The sequence below is a fragment of the Eretmochelys imbricata genome, chromosome 11 (genome assembly GCF_965152235.1).
Source record: "Eretmochelys imbricata isolate rEreImb1 chromosome 11, rEreImb1.hap1, whole genome shotgun sequence".
Lineage (NCBI taxonomy): Eukaryota > Metazoa > Chordata > Testudines > Cheloniidae > Eretmochelys > Eretmochelys imbricata.
The window spans coordinates 41,466,309-41,490,433 of NC_135582.1; the positions used below are offsets into that span (position 1 = coordinate 41,466,309).

Here is a 24,125-nt window from a genome sequence, read left to right on the forward strand (position 1 = left end):
TGACAGAAAGGTAAAAATCTAAACCGTTTAGTCATGCTACCTGTTATATGTTCTGTTGGTAGTATCCTGTACAGGAATTTGTAAAAGCCCTGGCGTCTAGTATTGTGTCCAGAATTCCACTGGCTTCTACTCCTGGTTTCCCCTTCTCTATCTATATAGGTATTGATACCAAAACTATTACCATGGTCTTTTCCCTAGAAGAGCTAACTCATTCTCTCTTTTCTTGGCTATAACTTGATCCATTTGGACATTGATGATATGCCCTAAATATACCTTCCATTTATAAGGGTCTCAAAACCGCTTTTTACAAATAATTCTGTGTGTAGAATTCTATTATTTTCACTAACTGGGAACCATAATATGAATTAGTACTTCCATGAATAAGTAAACATACCAATGTTTTGTAATAATTTTCTAAATCACCCAATGAAATATTGTGCTACTTTTTTTTTTTTTTGCCTTACTCTGTGGAAATGTTATAGAAATAGAGCAGGTTCTTTGCCTTTTCCCCAAGAATTTCCTGAGATTAGTATTCAGCAAGAGCCCTAATAGGGTGCATGGCTGGAGAAATTCTTTCAGAATAAGGCCATGTCTACACTACAAACTTCGGTTGATGCAAATTACATTGGCAAACATATGTTGCATATGTTGGTATATTGCTCAGGTGTGTTAAATGGCTGCTTGTGTTGGTGCAGTGCACGCTTACCAGAAGTTCTTGTGTCAATGTAAAGTGCAGTGTACTGCGGGTAGCGATCCCAGTGTGTGATGTGCCGCCATCTGGTGCAATGCCTTTTGGGACATGTTTGCAATGTGTTGTGGGATAGTAATGACTTGTCCAGGGTTCTCTGGGAGCTAGGGGGTTAGATTCCCAGCATGCAATTTTCTCCATCCTATAATGCCATCCATATCGCATAATTTTCATGCCTTTTTTAAAAAAAAAAAATCCCACAAACCTGCACCACACTCTTTGGTCTCTGCCATCTCTGACAGAAGCCTGGGTACCACAGAGCTCTCTACTATTTTCATGAACATGGCAAATACAGAACACATGATTCTTATGTATTTGCAGTTGAACGAGCATGGAGAAGGGGAAAGGACCGTGGATAAATGTGGCATGTGCTTTTTTTTACAATGGTCAAATTTCAGCATGGCCCAGCCCATCCCCAAATTAACAAGACAAAGTTATCCACTCTTCTTTGTTTTATTCATAGGAAAAGAGGCAGCAGTACAACTAACGGCATCAGAGTTGGCATCTTTTTTTCCTTCCCCTGTGGGGTTAGGCAGGGTAGGGCTATATGGGGAGCACTTTCTTTATATGAATAAGGATGTTCCTTTTATCCTCATGAGAAATCTCAGTGCAACTTTCATGCTGGTTCTCTTCAATCCTCTTCTGAAGGATTCTAGTGATGGCTGCATTATTTCTTCTGCTGCTGTAGAACACTTTCCCACGCCACTCTGTAATGAGTTCATCTGGTATCACTGCAGTAATGAGGCTAGCAGCATACAAGCTCTGTCTTGTTTATTTGGGGGTAGATGGGGTGCGTGGGCATCTTTAAATTGAACCATTTTAAGGAAAAATTCTTCCCACATGTATCCCCGGTCCCTTCTCTTTCTTTAAGCTCATCCACACTTTCCTGGTGGGACTGGCTAGACTCTGGTAGTCTCAAACCGGTCCTGACTCACAGCATGGCTGGAGTTCCTTGCCACATCTCCCCACTCCTCTTCTTCCTTCTCTTTCTCCTCGCTGTTCACAGCAGATTATCTGTCTCTAAGGTATCCATGGTGGTCTGCAGAGTTCTGGTAGGGCGTCTGCCAAGTGTGCCATGCAGGTCGTTGTAAAAGTAGCAGGTGTGCAGCTCAGCACCAGATCTATTGTTGTGCTCTCTAGCCTGGAGGTATCCCTGGTGAAGTTCCTTAGCTTTCCAGTGGCTCTGCCGTTGATCCCTATCGCACCCCTTTGCCTGCATCCCCCATACAATTTGCTTGCCATTGTCCACATTTCTATGGCTGGTTTGTAGCTGTGCTTGCAGAGCCTCTTCTCTCCACAAGCCCAGGAGATCCGATGCTTCCTGATCTGACAAATTGCGCAATCAGGAAAGGGCATTTCAGAAACATTTAGGGGATTTTAAAGGAATGTCTGTGGGAGGAGTCTTCTGGTTTTCCTGAGCCTTGGGCAGTGGAGTTTAAAATTGTGACCAGAGCGGTCACTGTTGCAAGGAACCTGGCACTTAATGTCCACTTAACTTTGTAGTTAGGTAGATCAGACTTAAGTGACATTTGATACTATAATAGCATTGGTGTTGGTTGTTAGCTCAAGCAGCATGTTCTTTTGCCTTCGAATAATGACCTGAGTTCACTTTTTGGGAAAGAAAGAAGCCCACAGACATCTTCAAAGATCAGGCTAGCAGCTTTCTTTGCCTTTTAAAAAATGTCTACATTTTTCTTTTTTGCTTGGTCAGTGTTTAGAACGATACAAGAAGAGAATATGATAAAGACCAAGATCTTGTAGATATAGCTCCTTATAATTACATATTCAGCCAAAACAGTACAAAGAAAAACTACAATCCTTTTTCTTTATGTATCATATTCTAGTTTTCTCTTCTCCTTAAATTGGCATTTTGGACTATGTTCACTAGAGCCACTGAAAAGCCTTAGCAGAAAAGAAGGAAACAGAGGGAGGGTAAGAAAGATAGATTCCCAAATGACAACCTTTTGAATAGTCCAAGTTCAATCCCTAAAACAAAAAGTGGAATCTTTTTTTTCTAAATAATGTGCTCTACAGTCTCACCTCTCATCTTGAGAAACATAAAAGAGAAAGTAAAAGAGATGACCCAAATCAGAGTTCCTTTGATAGAAGAAATTCAGCTGTTTTGAACACTTACAATCAAAGGAAGTGGTTTCCCTAATTACATGAACTATGTGAAAGCTCTCAGAATAGCTCTTCCACCCCAGGACTCCTTGCACTTTAGAAGTTTGCATAAAAGCTCACATGGAGAATCAGATGCAAAGTGTTTGATTCAAATTTTATTAGGCAGAAGTGTGCTTACATTCATATTGCTAGGTTTGACAGCTGGTTAAGTTTAGACCACAATCCTGATTTTGATGGGTGAATTTCGGTCCCACAGTTTTAAATCTTTCACTCTTCGGGTTCTGTAGCAAGACATCCTTTTAAGAGAACTGTGACAATGGAAAAATTGAGAAAGGATGGTGGGGTCTTTTGATTGTGAGCCGCCAGGTGAGGATTTTTCACCTTGATTGTATTTATACATTGTTTTATAGTTAAAATCCAGCCCTGTCTGCAATAAAAAAGGAAGAATGGTGATATGTTTTTTTTAAGAACACCATTTTGTTAAAATGTGCATTCTGAAGAATTAGTCTCTGAACTCTACAACTTCAGTATAATTCTAGCTATGCCATTTCCTCCAAACTATCAAAAATCTGAATTCAATAAGACCGTTGAACAAAAAAGAATCTTTTCAGACAACTGCTACCAACCTTAAGTTTTTTTGGTACATGTACAATAATAAAGGTACATTTTTCTTAACTAAAACAATCACTTTGTGAATGGGGGCGGAGAAGGAGGAGGCTTTTATAACCCTAAGATCTGTGTGCCTCAAAATTGCCTGTCAAAAATGATGAATTTTTTGATGGCAAGGAGTGATAAAATGCAAACTTTTATAACAATGCAGAATCTAAAGTAACATCAAGACCAAAATTTGTACTTGTGGGTAACTAAAGTTAGGTACCTAATTGTGCTGGCTGAATTTTTCAATTTCAATTTAATTGAAATTTCAGATTTTGGCAAAATAAATGGTAATTTGTTTTTATGAAAAATGATCCCATTTTTCAACCAGCTATAGTAGCTAAAACTTAATTTGATTGTGCCATCAGAGCAACTGGAGTAGGGCCCAGAATCAGGCCTTTGACTTTAGTCCATTGTCAAATTGAGGTCTTTGACCAAAATGATCAATGCTGTCTCTTTGGCCTGTATATGGCAGAAATCAGACTGAAATTAATCAACGAATTATAAGCAGTACCGGTACTGTCAGATTTGTATTGTCACAACTTATCAATAAGCTTCCCTCAAAAAGGGGACATTAGAGACTGTCTGCTGAGATGACTTCTTGAGGAGGCACCTGACAATCTCTTGTCTGACAGATCCTGGCAGCTTGCCACCTCAGAGAGAAAGGTGTCAACCACCTCAACAAATACTGAACCTTATGGTCCGCCACAAAATTTTGTCTGCCAATAGGGACGTGATTTCCAGATCAAAGCACCTCCAGAACCTCAGTGAGCAATCCAGGGCAAAACCCAAACAGAGAAGATCTTGTATTTGTCCCACCCCTTAATACAAAACTGTTATTTTGATTTTAATTTGAATTTTCTTATCCACAATGTAGGTAGGTGGAGAACTGCTTCTCCTGAGAAATATCTGACTGTACCAGAACATAGTTGTTAACCGCCTAGACTTCAAAATACTTTATGCAGCAGTCCGATTCAGAGTGTGATTTCCATGAGCAGCAGCCTGTTCCTGTATCCTATCTGATATGTGTGGTTTTTTTTGTACAGTGTCTAGCACAATGGGTCACTGATTTGGAGGTTTCTAAGTGCTAGTGTAATACAAAGTTCCAGCTTCCTTTCTTTCTTCATCTGTCAAATGTATACAAAGATCATCTATAAAGGTGGTGCAAAAAGAAGTTGGGGAGTGGTGGGAAAAATGTTATTTTTAATCTCAAAATGCGAAGATCTATAATTTCCTCACGGTTCTTGCATGTAATTCTTTATTGTGTATATAACTTCTTCTAATTTCCTATTACATGTGTGCATGGTTCCCATTTCATATTTGTGTGTCTGATATTTGTTTGGGTTTCTTTTTCCACCTAATAAAAGTTGAAAGCGTTGATTGGTGGGATGCAGCTCAGTAGAATTGGCAGTACAGTAATAGACAAATACAGAAATAGTAGTAAACAAGGTTTCATATGATTATAATGATGTTTCTAGGTTCTAATGTATTCATCCCAAAATATACTGTGGTTTTGAACTGTACTGTTTTTCATATACACAACTACAGTAAATATTTCAATATCCAGCTGTCTTCCACCCACCATTCGCACATGTCTTTTAAACCATTTTGAGGAGGTGTGGTGGTGGTGGTGAGGGTCATGTATGTCCACTGCTTCTTAACAGTCTACTGTTGTTAAAGACAATTAGTACTTTGCCATTAACTTCACTGGGGCCAGGATCAGTCCCTGAATTAACAACATGTTTCTAAGTTTCCATTTCCTAGCGGACATGAAGCTACTGCTGTATTACACACTTTCATTTGCGGCGGCTGTCTTGGATTCTTGTTTTGATTTAGAGTTTGGGTTTTTTTTCTTTTAATCAACAGAATTTTTAAAAAGTAAACCTTTTATTTTAAGGAATTTTAAGATAACCAGTGCAACATTAAATCACATTTCCAAATAATCATTAATATGTCTCTGTTGTCAGAAAGCAAATAGGTAGAAATAGAGGTCTAGAAGCTGAGAGGGATTCTGTATAGAGAATTCAGCACAGAAGTAGGAAGATTAGAGGAAAACCAGAACACAGATGTCAAACACACAATGTAGTAGCAGAGCTGGTCAATTTTTGTGTGCAAAGGTTCTTCATCCAAAAAATGGTGTTTTCTTTCCTTTCTTTTTTGAAAGCTTGATTTCATGAAAAATTATCAGTTTTCACATGTTATGAAATTTCCTGACACTCATCAATATTTGAATGGAAACTTTTAAATCATTATTAATTGAAATAATTTTCAAAATCATTACAGAAAAAGTTGATGCAATTTCCATTTAAAATTATGAAAAAGTGGAAACAATTTCAACATTTTAAAAAATTACTGTCATTTTTTGAACATCTCTTCCGAGTAGGTTTATTATTTATCAGCCATGTTTCTACATAAAATTAAAATTTTCAACCTTAAACAAGGCAATATATTAACTGTTCTGAAAATGAGATAAAGACCATATATCCTGAAACGTTTTGAGTTCTTGCTGTCATTTGTACAGGACTTTTCAAGTCCTTTGTGGAGGATTCCAGCTGTTGAGACCTAGCCTAGAGCACTTCCCTCAACAAGCCTTCAGCCATACAGATATGGATAGGGCTGTCGCTCTCGCCATCCACTTTTGTCTGGAAGGGGATAGGATTGAAGATTGCCCTCTATGGTTGGAGAAGAGCTCTGTGTAGGACAGAATGATGTAGTAGGCTGGATTCTTATGTTCCAGAAGGCCAGCTTGGCAATTTTTGCCTAGGGAAAATTACAGTTTTCATGACTGAGTTTGAGAAAATACTTAGCTGAAAGATAACTTCATTGGAAAAGTGGATCACAGTCCATTCTTCATTACCTCTGTTGGAGAGTCTATGCTAATTGTTCAATGGAGAGTCCAGTTGAATATCTGCAAGACAGTTCTCTGCTTCTCTAACAGATTGGGAACTCTTCAGTTGTTCAGACATTTTTATCTTAATTGAAACAGGATATAAAACTTCTAAAAAAGTGTGAAGTATCCAACACTGTTATCCTTAACATAATAAGTCTAGCAGCAGCCTCTGGAAATGCCCATCCCCTCCAGGATGCTGATGATCATTAGGTTGTTGCATTGAGTTTGAACCCCCAGGTCTCCGCTTTTTCTTTTTTCAGCCAGGATTTAAATGATTGTCTTTTCCAAGTGCTGGGATGCTTGAAGAGAGTCCTCTAGGGAGGAGGGTTGTTCTGCTTGTTGTATTTGTGCTGTTGTCCCTAGCAAAGTTGTTCACATAAGATTTGTAGTGACTTTGATCTCTAAAATGATCTCCTCTGACATTCTTGCTTTTCCTCAAGTACAGCAGTATCCTGATCAGGTCAGTACCCATTTCACCTGCTTTTGGAAAATGGGCAGAAATTTTTGGCATTTCACTACTTCTCTGTTCTTCTGGAGAATTCGAGATCTGGGTTAACATCTTCTCAGATATTCATAATGTAGAAAAAAAGAGAAGATTATCCTAAATCTAACAGAAAACCAGAGTGACCCTGTTGGGTAAAGATACTGTTTTCTAGGAGTCTGGGTATTTCAAACCTGATGCTTAGAGAACTATTCTACCCCTCCCAGAGTTATCCAGTGTTGCTGTGCATTTTGACAGCTTTCATTTTTAACTGATCCCAGATACTAAAGTTTGTATTTTCAAATACAGTTCACAGAATGTGACTAATTTCTGAAATCTTACATGTGTTTCCTTACAACTATACGGTATCTTTATCTTTTAAATGATTTTGCTGTTGTAAACCAACAGAAAATCAGTAACCATAACAAAAACCAAATGTTCCTGGCAGATTTCAGTCTGTCATGAGTGCTAGTATAAAATTTAGATATGGTTCCATGCTGTATACTGAATAATGTAATGCTCCTATGGGATTTGTCTGGGCTTCCGTGGGTTTCTTATTGAAATCCATGGGAAAGGAGGTGTTTATCCTTTATGTCAGTGCCATGTTTTAACAGATGGCAGTGTATTTGTATCTGAAAAAGTAGTTTTCAAACTTTTTTGAGCCTGTTGTAGTGATAATTTTATGTATAAAGTGCCCTTACTGAGAGTTATCCTAGTTTCTGTAGCTTTTGTCAGCAATCTTTCCTTCCCTCATTGACAGGAGATTGTTGCCCACAATATAATGAAGACAAAGGCCCTGATTCTGCAGTTGATCCTCCCAAGTTTATTTTGACCTTTGCATGTAATGTGTGCAATGCTGGGAATTGACTAGGGCTCTGCATGGTTTCTTGGGTCTCCCATTGTGGTGCCAGTTGCAAGATTAAGGCCCAAGTTAGCTGTGTATTATCTCTCATCGATTATATCATAGTATCTTTAGGAAAAAATCTCCCAGGAACTTCTGATGTACCAGTCTCTCTCTTCTCTAATTTTTTTAGCTGAACTGTCTTTTAAAATCGTGGTGTTCTGACAGGGAAGTCTTCCAGATTCTAAAAATCAGTGGATTCTGTTTATAATCCAATAGCTTTAAAGTTGCCTTGAAAACGGCAGAATTATATGCAAAGGTAAAATAACAAATTATAGAATATTATAGAAGCCTGTTTCCTATTTAAGGGATCCATTTCCAATATACTTTAATATTAAACATTTAATACTACAAAAAATCTACATGCTTGTTGCTACAAAATACAAGTTAAATATATAAACTTCCAAGATCTACATACAGTTGCACAAACCTACAACAACAGATAATGACCACATTTTATAACACCTTTTCTACTCCAGCAACACATTACACTAAATTACAGAACTGAGATACTTTGGGGCTATATTTCTTTTTTAGACTTTTACTAAACAATTAATATGCAATATATAAAATAAAGTGACCACCAACATATTTTTATTACAAAAGAAAAAAAAAGTGGATGGGGGTAGTGTGTATAAAACAAGCAGGAAAATAATATATAATCTTCCATTACACAGCAGTGGGAACTGGGCTGGATCCCATCATTTTCCGTTTTTACACATTGTAGCCATTGGGGCTTTTTAAAAAGATGTCGAATTTCAGCAACAAAAACGTGATACTGGTTTTGGGTGTGAGCTGGACACCACTCAAACATGCTTCCAACCTTAACTTTTTAAATGATTTTTTTTGTATATCTTTGTAAAAGTACCCAAGAGAGTAAGATTTTTTTTTTAAAACAAAAGTACTAACAATGTAACTTCAATAGTGCAATTAACTTTTATTTTCTTTGTGTGGCTGGTGAATCAGTGCTAGCATAATACTGAATATGTGAATCTCCTATACTAAAAACTAGATAATTTCTTAGGTCTTAAAATTTTTTCTTCTTTCAGATGGGCTGTGGAAAGTTAAATTGGGACAGGTAATCCCCTAAACGGAATATAAACCGAATCAACCTCCTCCCCCTCCAGCTTTAAGTCAATATGCAAGCAGGGCTTTCATAATTTATTTAAAATTTGAAGTCAACCATGAGATGTGTATTGGAGAGAGCACAGTCCTCACCAGAGCAAAATATAACTCTGCTTATTTACTGTTAAAAGTTCTCATTGAATGTTCCTTAAATATCAAAGTCTTTTGACTACTCTGTGCATCATGTGTTTTTCATCCTACTTTGCTAATATGAAAGAAGATTTAATGGGTTTAACAAACATGTCCTTAATTGGACAATAATTGGCTTCTGCTGACTAACAGCTTTTCAGGTTCTCCTTGGGGTCTCTGGGGCATGAAAACTACTGACCCCTTCCTTATAAAACTTTATGAGAAAATGCACAAATGATTTCCTGGCAGGGTCTAAAAAACCAGTGGGGTTTATATTCCGCTTTTGATTTTCATGTTAGCTGCTAAACTGTTTGATCACTACCTATCATTGTTACGTGGTTATTTTAAAGGGTTTTTTAATTCCAGACGATTTTAAAAAATCCCTCCATTTACTGCATATTGTAGAGGGATGGGGAAGGCGGAACCTCATGACAAGTAATAGAATGTAAGTTCTAAGACTTGAAATATAGCATGACTGTAGTCTTAAGAGAACTAACTTATGCACATTTGAGAATGAGCAGGAAATATAAACAGTTTATTAAGCATCATATTCAGTTTAGCTTTAGAAAGTGTCATTAAAATAATAGTCAGTAAGGGCCAGTTCCTGCTTCCATTGAAATCTGTGGGAGCTCTAGCACTGACTACAGAGGTGAGGCTATTTTTGTTAACTCTTTTTTCACACTTTTATTTAAATATTACCAGGTTTATTTTGATCCGGTATGTCATTAAACAAAGAAGTGATACATTTAAAGCAAACCAGTGCCTGCCCCAAACTCTACACAATTTTATGATCCATCTGTTAGTCTGCCCTAGTACTTTGTGTTTGTGTTGTAATTTTAGATATTAAGCTCCTTAATATTTTGTCCTTGGGAATGTGTTTTCTCTATGTTTAAGGGCCAGCCTTCTTTCAGCAGTCAACAAATAATAGTTTTAACCCTAAACCTTTATCAGCATTTTGTGTTTAATTTAGTCTTGATAATCAGTAAATAGAATAGTTTTAAATGAAACATTAACACTGTTATCCCAATTGGCCATTCTTACAGTGTAGAGAACGTCATGGGAACAGCTAAGATTTAAACTCTCCCAGGAATATGTTGGAGTTCAAAGCCCTTAAATGCTGTAAGACTTTGGGACTAAATCGTTGTCAAGTCTGCTTTAAATTGTTCTAAATGATTCTGAAGATTTTGATTATAAGCACAGCAAACATTTATTTACAGGAATGTAAATAATCAAACTCTATTGCACAATACATTAATAAATTTTAGAAAACACTTAGGGATGTTCCGCTAATCAGATTGCTGGAGTAGCTAAACATTTCTAACCCTGCAATTTTGCATAGAGTGAAGGTGCCTCATGCTGTGCAATTAACTGATTTATTAACAACAAAGTTGGTTGGCTGCTGGCTGGCCTGATGGTCTAAGGAGAATCAGTATTTATTTCCAAATTTGATCTGAAGCAGCATGCTCAGACAAAGGGTGGGGGAAAGATGCACTCTGTGTATTCTCCAGTGCTACCTCTGCAGCTCCCTCCTCGCCACCGCACAGCCAGCTGGAATAATAAGTGGTGATGACTGGTAATGGTAATGTTCATATGGAATCACTTGGACTTTTTTAGATCGAGGCCTTGCATAGTTTTGGAGGGTTGACAAGCTGCCTTTCTTCATTGTAGAGCAACAAGGTAGGTGAGGTAATCTTTTTATTGGACCAATAAAAAGATTGGTGAAAAAGATATGCTTTTGAGCTACACAGAGTTCTTCTTCAGGTATGGGAAAGGTATTCAGAGTATCACAGCTAAATACAAGGTAGAACAGACTGTTTAAGGTAAGTAGTTAACACATATGCCAAGGGACCATTCAAAGTGAAGTGGCCAGTTAGGAGGGCGGTTTGCTGCGAACCCGAAGGCTCAGGTTTCATTTTGTTTTTCAACACAGAAGTGTTGGCTTCTCCCACAGGGTGTTTTGCAGCCCAGTCACCTGTGGGACAGGGCAGCAAATCCTCTTGGTCACCGCCATATAAGTGGCGTCCGACCGGCACAGCAGGAAGGTTAAGGATCTGTTGTTCTCGCTGCCCCAGTAACTAGACCAGATTAGGAGAATCAGTGGCGAACCACGTCTTTTCCCCCTAAAAGGTGCAGACTAGTGAGAAAATCAGCGAACCTCAAGAGGAGACCCCCTCCCATTCTCTGCTACCAGACTGTTTGGGGGAGCTTGGGGCTTCTGCCCTTCGTCGGGGGTGGTGGGGCTAGGGGCTTCTGCCCAGCTGGGAGGGGGGTCTCAGGTCTTCAGCCCCGTGGGTGGCACCTACCAGGGCTCAGGGAAGAGTGGGGCTGAAGCCCTGACCGGCACCTCCCATGGGGCTGAAGTCCCTAGCCCTGCTACCCATCGCAGGGCTGAATCCCCAAGCCCCAGCAGATGCGCCCCTGCTGTCAGACTTCTGAAGATTGTCATATACGGCTTGGAGGGTCAGTAAGTTTGGCAACCCCCATAAGTCATAATCAGTGCCTTTATTAAAACCATGATTGCGTGCCTAGCAAAGTTATGAATGTAAGATCTCAGGCTCATCTTTTTGAAGGTGTACAGGTTTCCTTTGAGGATGATGACTGAGAAGACCAATATGGAATATTCATTTTGTGAAAAGTGTTCACCCACAGGTGATATGGTGGTTTTGTCTTTCATTTTTCTGTGTGAGTTCATTTGAGAGTGTAGTGATTGTCTGGTTTCACCCACACAGTTGTTGGGGCATTTAGTGCACTGGATAAGGTACACCACATGTTGTGATAGACGTGTAGGACCCATGGATCTTGAAAGATGTGTTGTGGGGGGTTTTGATCACAGTAGCAGTAGAGATATGTCTGCAGGTTTTGCATCTGTTGTTCTGGCCAGGTCTGGTTCCGTTTTGAGTTGGTGGATCCTGGTCCTTGGGGAGCTTGCTTCTGATGAGGACCTTAGAGAGGCCAGAAAAGGAGGTTCAGAAAAGATTTCTTTCAGGATGTGGTCTCCATCAAGTATGGGTTGTAATTGTTTAACGATCAAGTGGATTGTCGTATGAGGTGGTAGGTGACAACTAGGGGTGTGCAGTTGGAAGGGTTTTTTTATGTACTGAAACTGGTTCTCTTGGGGTATTTGAGTGGCCTATTTCATGATGTGATCTACTTCTCTGGTGAAGTGTCCTTGTTTGGTGAAAGCAGTTTTAAGTGTGTTAATGTGTGTGTCCCATACTTTCTCCTCGGAGCATATTCTGTGATTTCCAAGAGCCTGGCTGAAGATAAGATTTCTTGGTGTGTTTGGGTTGTTTACTAGATTTACGAAAGTAAGTGTGGTGATCTGTGGATTTCTTGTCTATAGTTGTCTGTAGGGTTCCATTGTTGAAGCTGATCATGGTGTCCAGGAAGTTGATGCTGGTCTGGGAGTGTTTTAGAGATAGCTTGATGGATGTGTGGTGGAGGTTGAAGTTGTGGTGGAAATCTATGAGGGAGTTTAGGTCATCTGTCCAGAGGATGAAACTATCATCCAGAAATTCTTCCCTTGTATCTATTTTGAATGGAATTCACAATCTGACATTAAGGCCTTGTCTACACACAGGAATAACTGCAATTCAGCAATCAATCAATCTACCTGTATTGGTGCTAACTCCTAAGTGTAAGCAAGAGCAAGCCAGGCCTTGCATCAGCTGAGGGCTGATCTGCACTGGGAACTTACATCAGCATAGCTACATCTCTCAGGGGGTTGAAGAAGCCACACCCAAGATCATTGGGGTGTGAGGTGTAGGGTCCGGCCGGGAGGCGCTTACCACAGGCAGCTCCCAGGCAGCTGTGCAGAGGGGCTTAGCCAGGCTGCCTGCCTGCCCTGGCCCCATGCTGCTCCCGGAAGCATCTGGCTGCTGGCATGTCTCTGCAGCCCTTGGGGCAGAGTTGTGCAGTGGGTCTCTGTGTACTGCACGCACTCACAAGCATTGTCCCGGCAGCTCCCATTGGCCGGTTCCTGGCCAGTGGGAGCTGCAGGGACGGTTCTTGTGGCGGATACAGCGCGTAAAGCTGCCTCTCTCCCATTTTCCTCCCCCCAGGGGCCACAGAGACGTGTCAGCAGCCCGTTGCTTTCGGGAGCAGCGTGGGGCCAGGGCAGGCAGGGAGCCTGTCTGAGCCCCGCTGCATCACCAGTCTTTTAGCGGCCCGGAGATTGCAGAGGCTCCAGGATTGACCGCAATCAGTGGTTTGGTGACCACTGCACTGTAGCAGCGCAGCTGCAGTGGTTTAAGTGTAGACATATCCTGAGCCAATTGGGATTTCTCTTTACATGTATTTGGTATACATCCTGATTAGTTCAAGCAGTGAAGGCCCTGGCTTGCCTTGGCTACATTCAAGGGTCAGCATAGGCAGAGATATACTTATTGGTGGCCAGTAAATGCTGTATTGTATTGGAGTATAGCCAAGGCTCAGGGGGCCCTAATACTGACAGCGAAGAACACAGAGAATTCTTATTGATGCATATGTATTTGCACTAGAATACAAAGCACAGCACTAATAGATACCATATAGATGGTGTTTAGAGGCATCTCTGATGAGATCTGTTCAGTACCTAGTTTACAGATATCCGCAGCATACTAGCCACGATGACAGTTGGTGTTCATTTTTCATTGGCAAATGGACAGAAAGGTTAAACTATCCTTTCAACAGGAGAGATGATTCTGAGAGGTCAAGGTTGGGCACAATGTCAAGGTGCTCTGAGGTAGCTTGCACTCCTGCTGCTTGCACTCGGTGTGTCTTGTGAGTAAAGACAGGACTTCATGTTCTAGTGATGCCACACTTCATGAGTATTAATTTAATTGAAATATGTATTTTAATGTACTTCGCTTTGTCTTCTAATTTCTTGTCAATGGTTTAGTTTTCAAACATAGCAAAGTAGTTTGCTTTGGTTTTCTGATTCACGCCCCCCCCCACACACAAAATGCTGTCCAATCTGCGCTTCAGTGGAATACATATTGTTAATATAATAGACATCTTAACAGAGATCAGCAAGTGCTCAGGTTCATCCAGATCTGTTTTAGAATATTGTGTGATGAGTGGTTGGTAATGCGATGTGATTATTACTATTATTATTATTATTTATTATTGTGACTAGCCAAGGACTATCCTATGACTGGGTGTGGAGTATCATCAATAAATTAGATGCCATTTGTGGTTGCCCTGTATGTCAAGTTGTAGTTCAACAGTGTGTCCAGGCGGTGTATGACTGAGCCAGTTAGGGCCAGTTTTCCAAAGGTGTTTAGGTACCTAAAGTTGCAGATAGGCACCTACGGGGATTTTCATAAGTGCCCAGATGCTTTGAAAATCCCACTAGGCACCTATTTGTGTTTAGGCAACTGGTGGTGAATCCCACCTCTGGCACAGTTGCTTAGGTAGGTGCAAATTAAATGCCCTTGCACCCACCTGGGTGAATCAGGTCCTCCAGCATTGAAATTCACAATAACCTTACAAAAGCCTCAAATATGATTTTGCAGCTCTGATGAAAACATCATGAGATTCTTTTTAAATCAAAATTATTTAATTATGCTGTGGAGAGACAGAACTTTGAAACTCTCCATGCATCATACATACAGAAATGATTGTACCACACCTGTAGAATATAAATTCTATATCCTATTGAAGTTGTTTGTGCATTAAACTCTGTTCATTTGTGATAACTCAAATCTCATTGAGCAGGGAAAACAGCATAGTACACTGTGCAATCAGAAATCTTGGGGTTAAGTTCAAGGTTATGATTAAACTTTTGCATTGAGCATGTGCAAACCATAGCACACCAGTTAAAGGTGTTAATTCAAAACCTTGATGAAGTTATTTGGAAAAGGCTGCAAGAGAAACTATTGTAACCATGTGAAATGTTTACTTATTACACATCCATAGGCTTCCACATATGCACGTGTATATTCATTCCATGGCACTCAGTACAAAATCTAGAGACAAATTAGGTTTGTTTTGCCAGTGGCTTTATATTTGTTAGGATGGTGGTAGCTGCTGTAATAAAGCTAGCCAAAATCCCTTATTTTTTTATGTATTTGTACTCAGTGGGGATGACTGCTTTACTGACCATGACTTTGTTTCCTTCCAATGCTTGAGACTGATGTAGCTAGTAGAAGCTCAGAGGTTAATGTAATATTTCAAGGAAGGCATTTTTGTGAGGGATAATATATAATAGTGTATGGCTGTGTTTCCCTTCTATAACCCTCCATTTCCTGTGTGTGTGTGTGTGTGTGTAAAACAATAACTTTTTTTTTAAATCATTGACTATTTTTTAAAAGAAACAGTAATAGTAGTATTTATTATTGGAGCAGACTATAGAGCTGCAAATATTGAGAGGCCCAAATATTAAACACACCATTGTAAAACAAAAACCAACCAACCCCCCCCCCCTATCTTTTTTGACCAAGATTTTAAAAAAAGCTAGTCTCCGAAATCCTTATTTAGGCACTTTAAAAAGTGGCCTGATTTTCAGAAGTGCTGAGAACGCTGCATTTTCTAAATTCTCTCACAGTGTTTTGAAATAGGTAGGTTTTCTGAGGAGAATACCCCAAGTGGACATTATTTTTCTGATTCATGTATGATGTGTGGTTTGTGCATAGAGTCTAATGTATATTATTGCAGTAAATACATTTTATTATTAATTGTCAAACTCTTTCTTTTGGTTTTTGAACAGGCAGAAATACTCAGTGTGCTCAGTCACAAAAACATCATTCAGTTCTATGGAGCCATTATTGAACCTCCTAACTATGGCATAGTTACAGGTGAGGACTCTTCCTTTGACTCTTTTTTCTTTATAATATAGAAGGTCTAACGTTGCTAGATCCTAACTCAAACTGCGAACTGTATGCTTTTATTTTTCTCTTGTAAGTGTATGGCATAAAGTCTTAAATAAACTAATTATATCTACATATTGGAAACCATGTTTCTATTTCTACCTCTGATTAAATGTATTATTGACATTACTGAAATTCTGTCTGAATGCACTTATGGTTGCAATACCTAACTGGTCACATTGCTTGCACCCACATTGAGTCAGTTGCAGGACTGGGGGTTTCTCAACTAGGGCCTTATCTACACTTAAAATTTAGGTTGACTACAGCTACATCAGGCAGGGGTGTGAAAATATCCACATTCCTGAGTGCCATTCCTATGTCGACTCAACCCCCAGTGTAGACACAGCTAAGTTGAAGGAAGAATCCTTCCATTGACCTAGCTACTGTTGTTCAGGGAGATGATGTTCTTACACTAATGGAAAAACCCCCATCTACACTATGGGGTTATGCCAGCATAGCTATGGGACTGTAGCTATGTGTGTATAGTTGCCATAGTATAGACATACCCTAGACTAGGCACGTCTCAAATGGAGGTCTCCATCTTATTCTCTCATCACTTTGCATAAATAAATTTCATAGTCCATACTCAGTTTGAATTCATCATCATTTGTCCTGTCACGTAGACCTTGTACATTAGCATTGTAATCCCTGAACCGAGTCAGGTTTTTATCACAGAAGGCTTCCTGCATGGCTATATGTTTTGTTGGCTTACTGTATCCTACCTGCAAGGTAATATAATGTGCAACCAGTTTCAGTCACCACTGAATTTTTAATAGTTTTGACATTTTGAAAGCAAGTATGGAAATGATGACAAAAACTGCGTCTTCTAAAAGAACCAAAACAATTATTTTTACAAGCTATGAACTGAATTGCATGACAGTCTTTTAACTGCAGGGATATTTTAATAAATGTACTCAACTGGGTATACATGTCTCTCTCTTATCCATTAAGTGAGTTATTGAAGTTTATTTTATTTCTGCAGCCCAGCATCTCCCACAATTCTGAGATGTCTGAGCTGTTCTCTCTGCAGTTCTGGAGGTGGTGCCACATTGCAGCACAGCCTGAACTGTCCATGACCCCTTCTCCAGTTTGCCACTAGAATTTTTGTCTTTATATACTGCTCTATATACTTTGCTTCTATATACTGTATAACAGCAGCTAGAGGTGGTTTGCTTTATTCCTGACCATTTCCTTTAACTGTTCTATTTCAATTCATTTTGGAGTTGTATGAAATTTTAGTTTATAATGACTTCACAAGTGCTTTTTATATAAGTTGTTGTAAAACTAGCCAAATATCTAGGACTTGATGTACTACCTGGAAGACCTCTCCCTTTGAAAGTAAACAATCTGTTTCTTTATCCCTCCCTGCTTATTTTCACTGCTCACTACTTCCCTACATCTCAATGTAGGAGATAGTGGGCCGCAGAATGGGAAATTCTTGCCTAGTAAGATGCCTAGCAGCATCTCCAGCAATTGACCCCACCCCCTGCTATGTCTTCAGTAGCCAAGGGACAACAATTAATGTTTTATGACTACCGTTTGTGGGCCCATTATCCTAGGTCACTGGTTGGTATTCAGTTAATTGGTACTATCGAGTTCTAACATCTTTTACACAGCTTTGTAATTAAATTATCTGGGGGAAGCTGGAGAAGGGAGCATGTCCAGCACCACCTGCATTACAACAACATTGACCCACCTCTGGAAACGCAGAGGGAAGGGTAACCGCCAATGCTCATCATTAATTAGAGACGCTTAAAGGCTGTTTTAAACTGTGCCGGCTGCCAGGGCCCTCCTGCGGTCAGCTGGGTGCAAGGATCTTACAGCCATACCCCTTATGTCAGCAAGCAGGGGAGGAGATAGCATAGGAGCTCTGCTATGTTAGCTTCATACCACTTGAAGATTCCTCTATGTTACCAAAGAATCCTATGTCTAGGTACATCAGCTTTAGGGCTTCTCTGTGCTACAAGAGCAATGCAAAGCTGCCGCAGTACACTGGGGTATTGGGGCCAAGTAGTGTTCCTTTAAGAACAGAATCAACCAGTTTTCAGTAAATGTTATTGTAGGGTAAAAGGCTGTTGGGTTTAGGATAGTTGATTCATTCATTACAGACACGAAATCAGGTTATATACCACTTAGGGCTTGTCTACACGGTGCTTTAGTTTGCACCAGAGGGGTGAAAATTTTAGTCTGCACTTGCATGTCACACACTGACTGGCCCATGTGGACCTTGCTAGTATGCACTAAAAGTTCCCTACAATGCATTAATATAGTACTGTTTGAAACGGGACTACATTAACATGTGCTAGGGAACTTTTAGTGCATACCAACAGGTCCACAGATATCAGTTAGTGCACAACATGCTAGTGCAGGTTAAAATTTACATCCCTCTGGTGCAGTTTAAAGTACTGTGTAGACAAGCCTTAAGACTCTAAAGTTCTCCTGTACCATTTATACATGTAGTTTGTTTTCTAAGATTAGTCTGCTGCTGATAATGCTAGGTTGCCAGATACATGATATTGTATTTAAAAACAAAATGAATGAGTAGTAGGTTAAAAATGTTTATCTAGTAAATGATAAAGGTATGTGACAGAACTTACACCTGCACTGCGTAATGTTTAATAAAATATATCTTTTTCAGTGACTTCGAATTGTTAAATTAATTCAGAAGCAATAATTAGGGGAAATTGTGTGTTTGTTTGTATGGTACTTTCTTTGTAGGAAAACATTCCAATATATTGATACACTTACTTTTCTAGGTTGAGGTAGTGCCAAAATATAAATAGAGGAAAAAATAGCAATTTGGCTATATTTACTACATAGCTCAAATTATAAACCCTCTCTTTATAAAAAAAAAAATAAAATAAAGATATTAGTGTTTTTTTCTTTCCTCTATATCTTTGTCTGGCCTGGTGACCAGTCCATCTGTAAAAGCCACTGGGGATAGGTTGTATCTGGTTGGTTACTTTATTGTATTTTGTTAGGGGCACTGTAACAGGTCCCCTTCTTGCCCTTTTGGATCACCACAAACACTTTGAACACTTCCGAGTTTATAAGCACCAGTGTGTTTATGTATTGGATCTCCTCTACCACTTCACCAGTACGGTCCCTTGTGCAGCAACATACAATTGGATGTAAACTTACCCATTAGTCCATTCTCTGGGGATGGAGAGGCAAGACTTCACTATCGTGAGATCCTCTACCCTCCGGCTCTGGCCTGCCTTCCCCTTTCACTTCCTTTCTGTCCTTTACCTGTTCCCAGCAGATGGGCTGATTGCTGTCATTAGTTCATCAGCCTCTGGGCCAGTGGTGGGCAGCCTGCAGCCCATCAGGGTAATCTAATTGCGGACCGCGAGACATTCTGCTGACGTTGACTGTCCGCAGGCACGGCCCCCCACAGCTCCCAGTGGCCGCAGTTTGCCGTTGATGATGTTGATCCCTGTAATGCCCCCCACAGCAGCCCAGCGGCAAAGGGGCATTACAGGGATCAACAGCAATGCCACGTGAAAGTGAAGGAACTGTGCCAGACATACCACAAAGTGAAGGAGGGCAACAAGAAATCTGCTGCTGCCCCACAGACCTGCCACTTTTACAATGAACTCCTTGCCATACTTGGTAGAGACCCAACCAGCACTCTGCAGACAAGTTTGGGTACCTTGGAAGTGCCTGAGATAGATGCTCCTGCGATGAACAGCGTGGAGGAGGAGGAGAGAGGAAACGCAGGGCTGGACTCAAGCCATGCCATGTTCCAGGAACTGTTTGAAACTCTGCAGGAGTCTAGCCAGTTCTGCCAGGCAAGCACAGATGAGCCCGCTGAGGAGAAGGGGAAGGGAGCTTGGGTAAGTGTGTACATGCATTATTCCTTGTGATATTTTTTTTTATTTTTGTTTTTTTGCTTTTTCTTTCTCTAAAACCTTATCACCCTCCTTGCTTCCCTCCTGTGTTTGACAAAAGTATTGACTTTTTGTGCTTTACTGATATTATGTTAGGGAATAAATTCTAAGAAGGGTTTTATGGTATTTCAGTTGCACAGTCCATATCAGAATGGTATTCTGTACTCAAGTAGGGGTAGAACTAACAGAGGTAGAGTTGGCAACACATCAGCTTTTCAGTTCTTTGGCTTGTTGGACTAGATGGTGGGCCATGCAGAGTACTCTGTTTATCAGAATAGGATGTCTCTTCTATGCACTTGAGAAATCTTGATGAAACTTTCATGGAGATACTCTGCCATCCTCTCCCAAAGATTTCTAGGGGTGGCAGCTTAATTTCTTCCCCTGAGACAGGAAACTCTCCCATGCCACACTGATGAATTCAGCTTGCCCCATTGAAGTAAACAGGCTGGCAGCACACATGTCTGGGCAGCTTTGGGAGGCCAGCTGCAGCTGAGATCTCTGTGTCTTTGTGACCTGTAGGAGTGGGATATAACCCCTTTCTGTGAAAATTCATAGATTCCATGGCCAGAAGGGACCATTGTCATTTTCTAGTCTGACCTCCTTCTTCAATTATGGGCACCAGAACTGAACATAGTATTCCAGCAGCAGTCACACCAGTGCCAAATATAGAGGTAAAATAACTTCTCTACTCCTATTCGAGATTTCCCTATTTATACATGATGAGATCACATTAGCTCTTTTGGCCACAGCATCACAATGGGAGCCCATGTTCAGCTGATTATCCACCACCATCCTCTGATCTTTTTCAGGGGCACTGCTTCCCCGGATAGAGGCCCCCATCCTATAAGCATGGCCTATAATATTTATTCATAAATGTATACCTTTATATTTAGCCATATTAAGCACATATTGTGTGCTTGCCCACTTTACCAAGCAATCCAGATCATTTTGAATCAGTGACCTGTCCTCTTCATTATTTACCATTCTCCAATTTTTGTGACATTTGCAGACTTTATCAGGGATGATTTTATGTTTTCTTCCAGGTCATTGATAAAAATTTTAAATAACATAGGGCCAAGAAACACTGCTAGAAACATATCAGCTCGATAATGATTCCCCACTTACAATTACATTGTCTTGCGGCCCGCAATCAGATTACCCTGATGGGCCGCAGGTTGCCCACCACTGTCTTTGGGGGACCCCGCTATTTACCTCTTTCCATTGTGAAAAATGGCCATTTATTCCTACCCTTTGTTTCCTATCTTTTAACTAGTTACCATGAGAAGACCTTCCCTCTTATTCCATGACAGCTTACTTTGCTTAAAACTCTTTGGTGAAGCACCTTGTCAAAGGCTTTCTGAAAGTCCAAGTACACTGTGTCCCTCAAACAATTCTAATAGATTGGTGTGGCATGATTTCCGTTTACAAAAGCCATGTTGACCTGTCCCCAACATATCGCATTTATCTATGCATCTGATGATTCTGTTCTTTACTTTCGGTACAACCAGTTTGTCTGATACTGAAGTTAGGCTTACCGGCCGCTAATTGCCAGGATCGCTTCGGGAGCCTTTTTAAAAATAGGTGTTACATTAGCTACCATCCAGTCATCTGTACAGAGGCTGATTTAAACGATAGATTACATACCAGAGTTAGTAGTTCTGCAATGTCATTTTTGAGTGAATACCATCTGGTCCTGCTGACTTATTACTGTTCAATTTATCAATTTGTTCCAAAGCCTCCTCTAATGACACCTCAATCTAGGACAGTTCCTCAGATTTGTTACCTAAAAAGAATGACTCAACTGTGGGGATCTCCCCCACATCCTCTGCACTGAATACTAATGCAAAGAATTCAATTAGCTTCTCCACAATAGCCTTGTCTTCCTTGAGTGCTCCTTTAGCACCTCAGGATTCTGGTTACCTCACCACCTCTTTGGCAGTCTTCCTGTTTCTGATGTGTTTTATTTATTTATTTATTTTGTTTATTGGATTATTTATTTATTTATTTTGATGATAGTTTTTGTGTTCTTAGCTAGTTGTTCTTCAAATTCTTTCTTGGCCTTCCTTATTAGGCTTTTTTTTTGCTTAACTTGCTAGAATTTATGCTTCTTTTCTGTTTTCCTTACTAAGATTTGACTTCCAATTTTTAAAGGAGGTCTTTTTTGCCTCTAGCCACCTGTTTTACTCTGTTGTTTAACCATGCTAGAATTTTTTTTTTTATCTTACTGTGTTTTTTATTTGTGGTATACATTTAGTTTGAGCCTCTGTTACAGTGTTTTTAAATAGTCTCCATGTGGTCAGCACACGTTGCACCCTTGCAACGGTTCCTTTTAATGTCAGTGTAACTAGCTTCCTTGTTTTTGTGTAGTTCCCCTTTTTGAAGTGAAATGCTACCATGGTGGGTTTCTTTAGCATTTCCCCCCCACAAGGATGTTAGATTTAATTACATTATGGTTGCTGTTATGGAGCGGTTCTGCTATATTCACCTCTTGGATCAAATCCTGCTTTCCACTTATGACTAGATCGCCTCTCCCCTTGTGAATTCTAGAACAAGCTGGTCCAAATAGCAGTCATTTAATATGTCTATAAATTTTATTCTGCATCCCTTCCTGAGGTGACATGTACCCAGTCAATAGGATAGTTGAAATCCCCCATTATTATTGCGTTTTCTGCCTTTGTAGCCTCTCTAATCTCTCTGAGCATTTCACAATCACCGTCACCATCCTGGTCAGTAGTATATTCGTACTGCTATATTCTTGTTGTTCAAGCATGGAATTACTGTCCAGAGTTTCTGTGGTACAGTTTGATTCATTTAAGATTTTTATTTTATTTAGCTCTATGCTTTTTTTGATATATAACGCTATTCTTCCACCAGCATGATTTACTCTGTCATTCCTATATGTTTTGTACCTTGGTATTACCATGTCCCATTGATTACCTTCATTCCACCAAGTTTCTGTGATGCCTGTTATATCAATATCCCCATTTAATGTCAGGCACTGTAGTTCACCCATCTTAGTATGAAGACTTCTAGCATTTGTGTATAAGCACAATGTGTTATTTAAATGAGACATTTTTATGTTTGTTCATCACTAGCTGCTACCTGTACTTCTGCCATTAATTTTTAGTTCTGTGATCAGTTCTTATTTATCTATTAGGACAAAGTCTCAAAAAATTCCTCTGCATTGGCTGCAACGCTTCGTTAGGAAATTGTCAGCTATAATGTTTAGAAATTCTAAGGGTGTTTTAGTATTGGCAGCATGAGACCTCCTGCATATGTCACTCAGATTGAAGTCCCCCAGGATGATGCAGCTGTTTTTCCTAGAAATTATAGATAAGTGTGTAAGGAGAAAGCCATCCTGTTCCCTAGTGTGATTTCGTGGTCTGTAGCAGACACCAACCAATACTCCATCTTGTGTTTTGTCTGTTAGGACATTGATTTGTAAGCATTCAAGATAATTTTCTTCCAAGTTATCAGTGACGCAGAAAGAGGTAATGCCATTTTGGACATAGTGCCATTCCCACTCTCCTTTTGCCTACTCAATCCTTCTTAAATAGGTTATAGCTATTAATTTTAACATTCCAGTTGTGCAAATCGTCCCATCAGGTTTCAGTAGGAGCAGCTAGACTGAATTTATGCTCATAAACGAGCAATTCCAGTTCCTATTTTTTGTTACCCAGGCTCTTAGCATCTGTGTAAACAAATTCAATAATTTCTTCTCTTCGTGTCTTTTGGATCCTTTATGAATATTGTTCTTAACATCTTGCTTTCGTGCTAAGTGAGTGCTCCTATCTTCCCTCTTTTTACCCTCCCCTTTTGCTATTAAACTAGTGCCAATATATTCCCTGCCATTTTCCTATACATGCACCAGAGGGGATAGACGGGGTGTAACACTAAATTTCATAGCAACATGCAACAGAACACCCCCTGCTCTGACTCCTCCATACTCACCGTGGTTTGAGATAGAGAGTGGTGCTGTAGCGAGGCACTCCAGAGCCCAGTGCCAATAAAGCATTTCTTATTAAAAGTTTTTATGGGAATGACATAAGGCAGTTTTGAGACTTGACTTTTTTCTTTTCCATTGTGACTATAAATCTAATGGTGTATCTGTCTGGTTTTATCAGCAGCTTCTGGTGTGGTGGCCTTGAGGGGTCCCCCCCACTAGACATCTGACCCTGATCAGGAGGAGAAGGAAGAGGACTAAGGAGTATAGGTTATGGAAGATCCATCCTCCTGGCCACAGTTGCCTTGGACCATGATCAAAGGGGTTGGCAGTGCCCTTCAGAATGTGAACAAGGAGAAAGACAGACTGATAATGGAGAGAATGGTTGCTGCAGA

The 24,125-nt window shown here is 40.0% G+C and overlaps 1 protein-coding gene across 1 annotated transcript in view; it reads left to right on the plus strand.

Annotated features, from left to right (window-relative positions):
- MAP3K20 (mitogen-activated protein kinase kinase kinase 20) overlaps positions 1-24,125 on the plus strand; it is a 117,084-nt gene that overhangs the window by 16,987 nt on the left and 75,972 nt on the right. Inside the window, exon 2 of the mRNA XM_077830054.1 lies at positions 15,738-15,825. Within this exon, the coding sequence (XP_077686180.1) occupies positions 15,738-15,825 (88 nt within the window). The remainder of the gene's footprint in view (positions 1-15,737; positions 15,826-24,125) is intronic.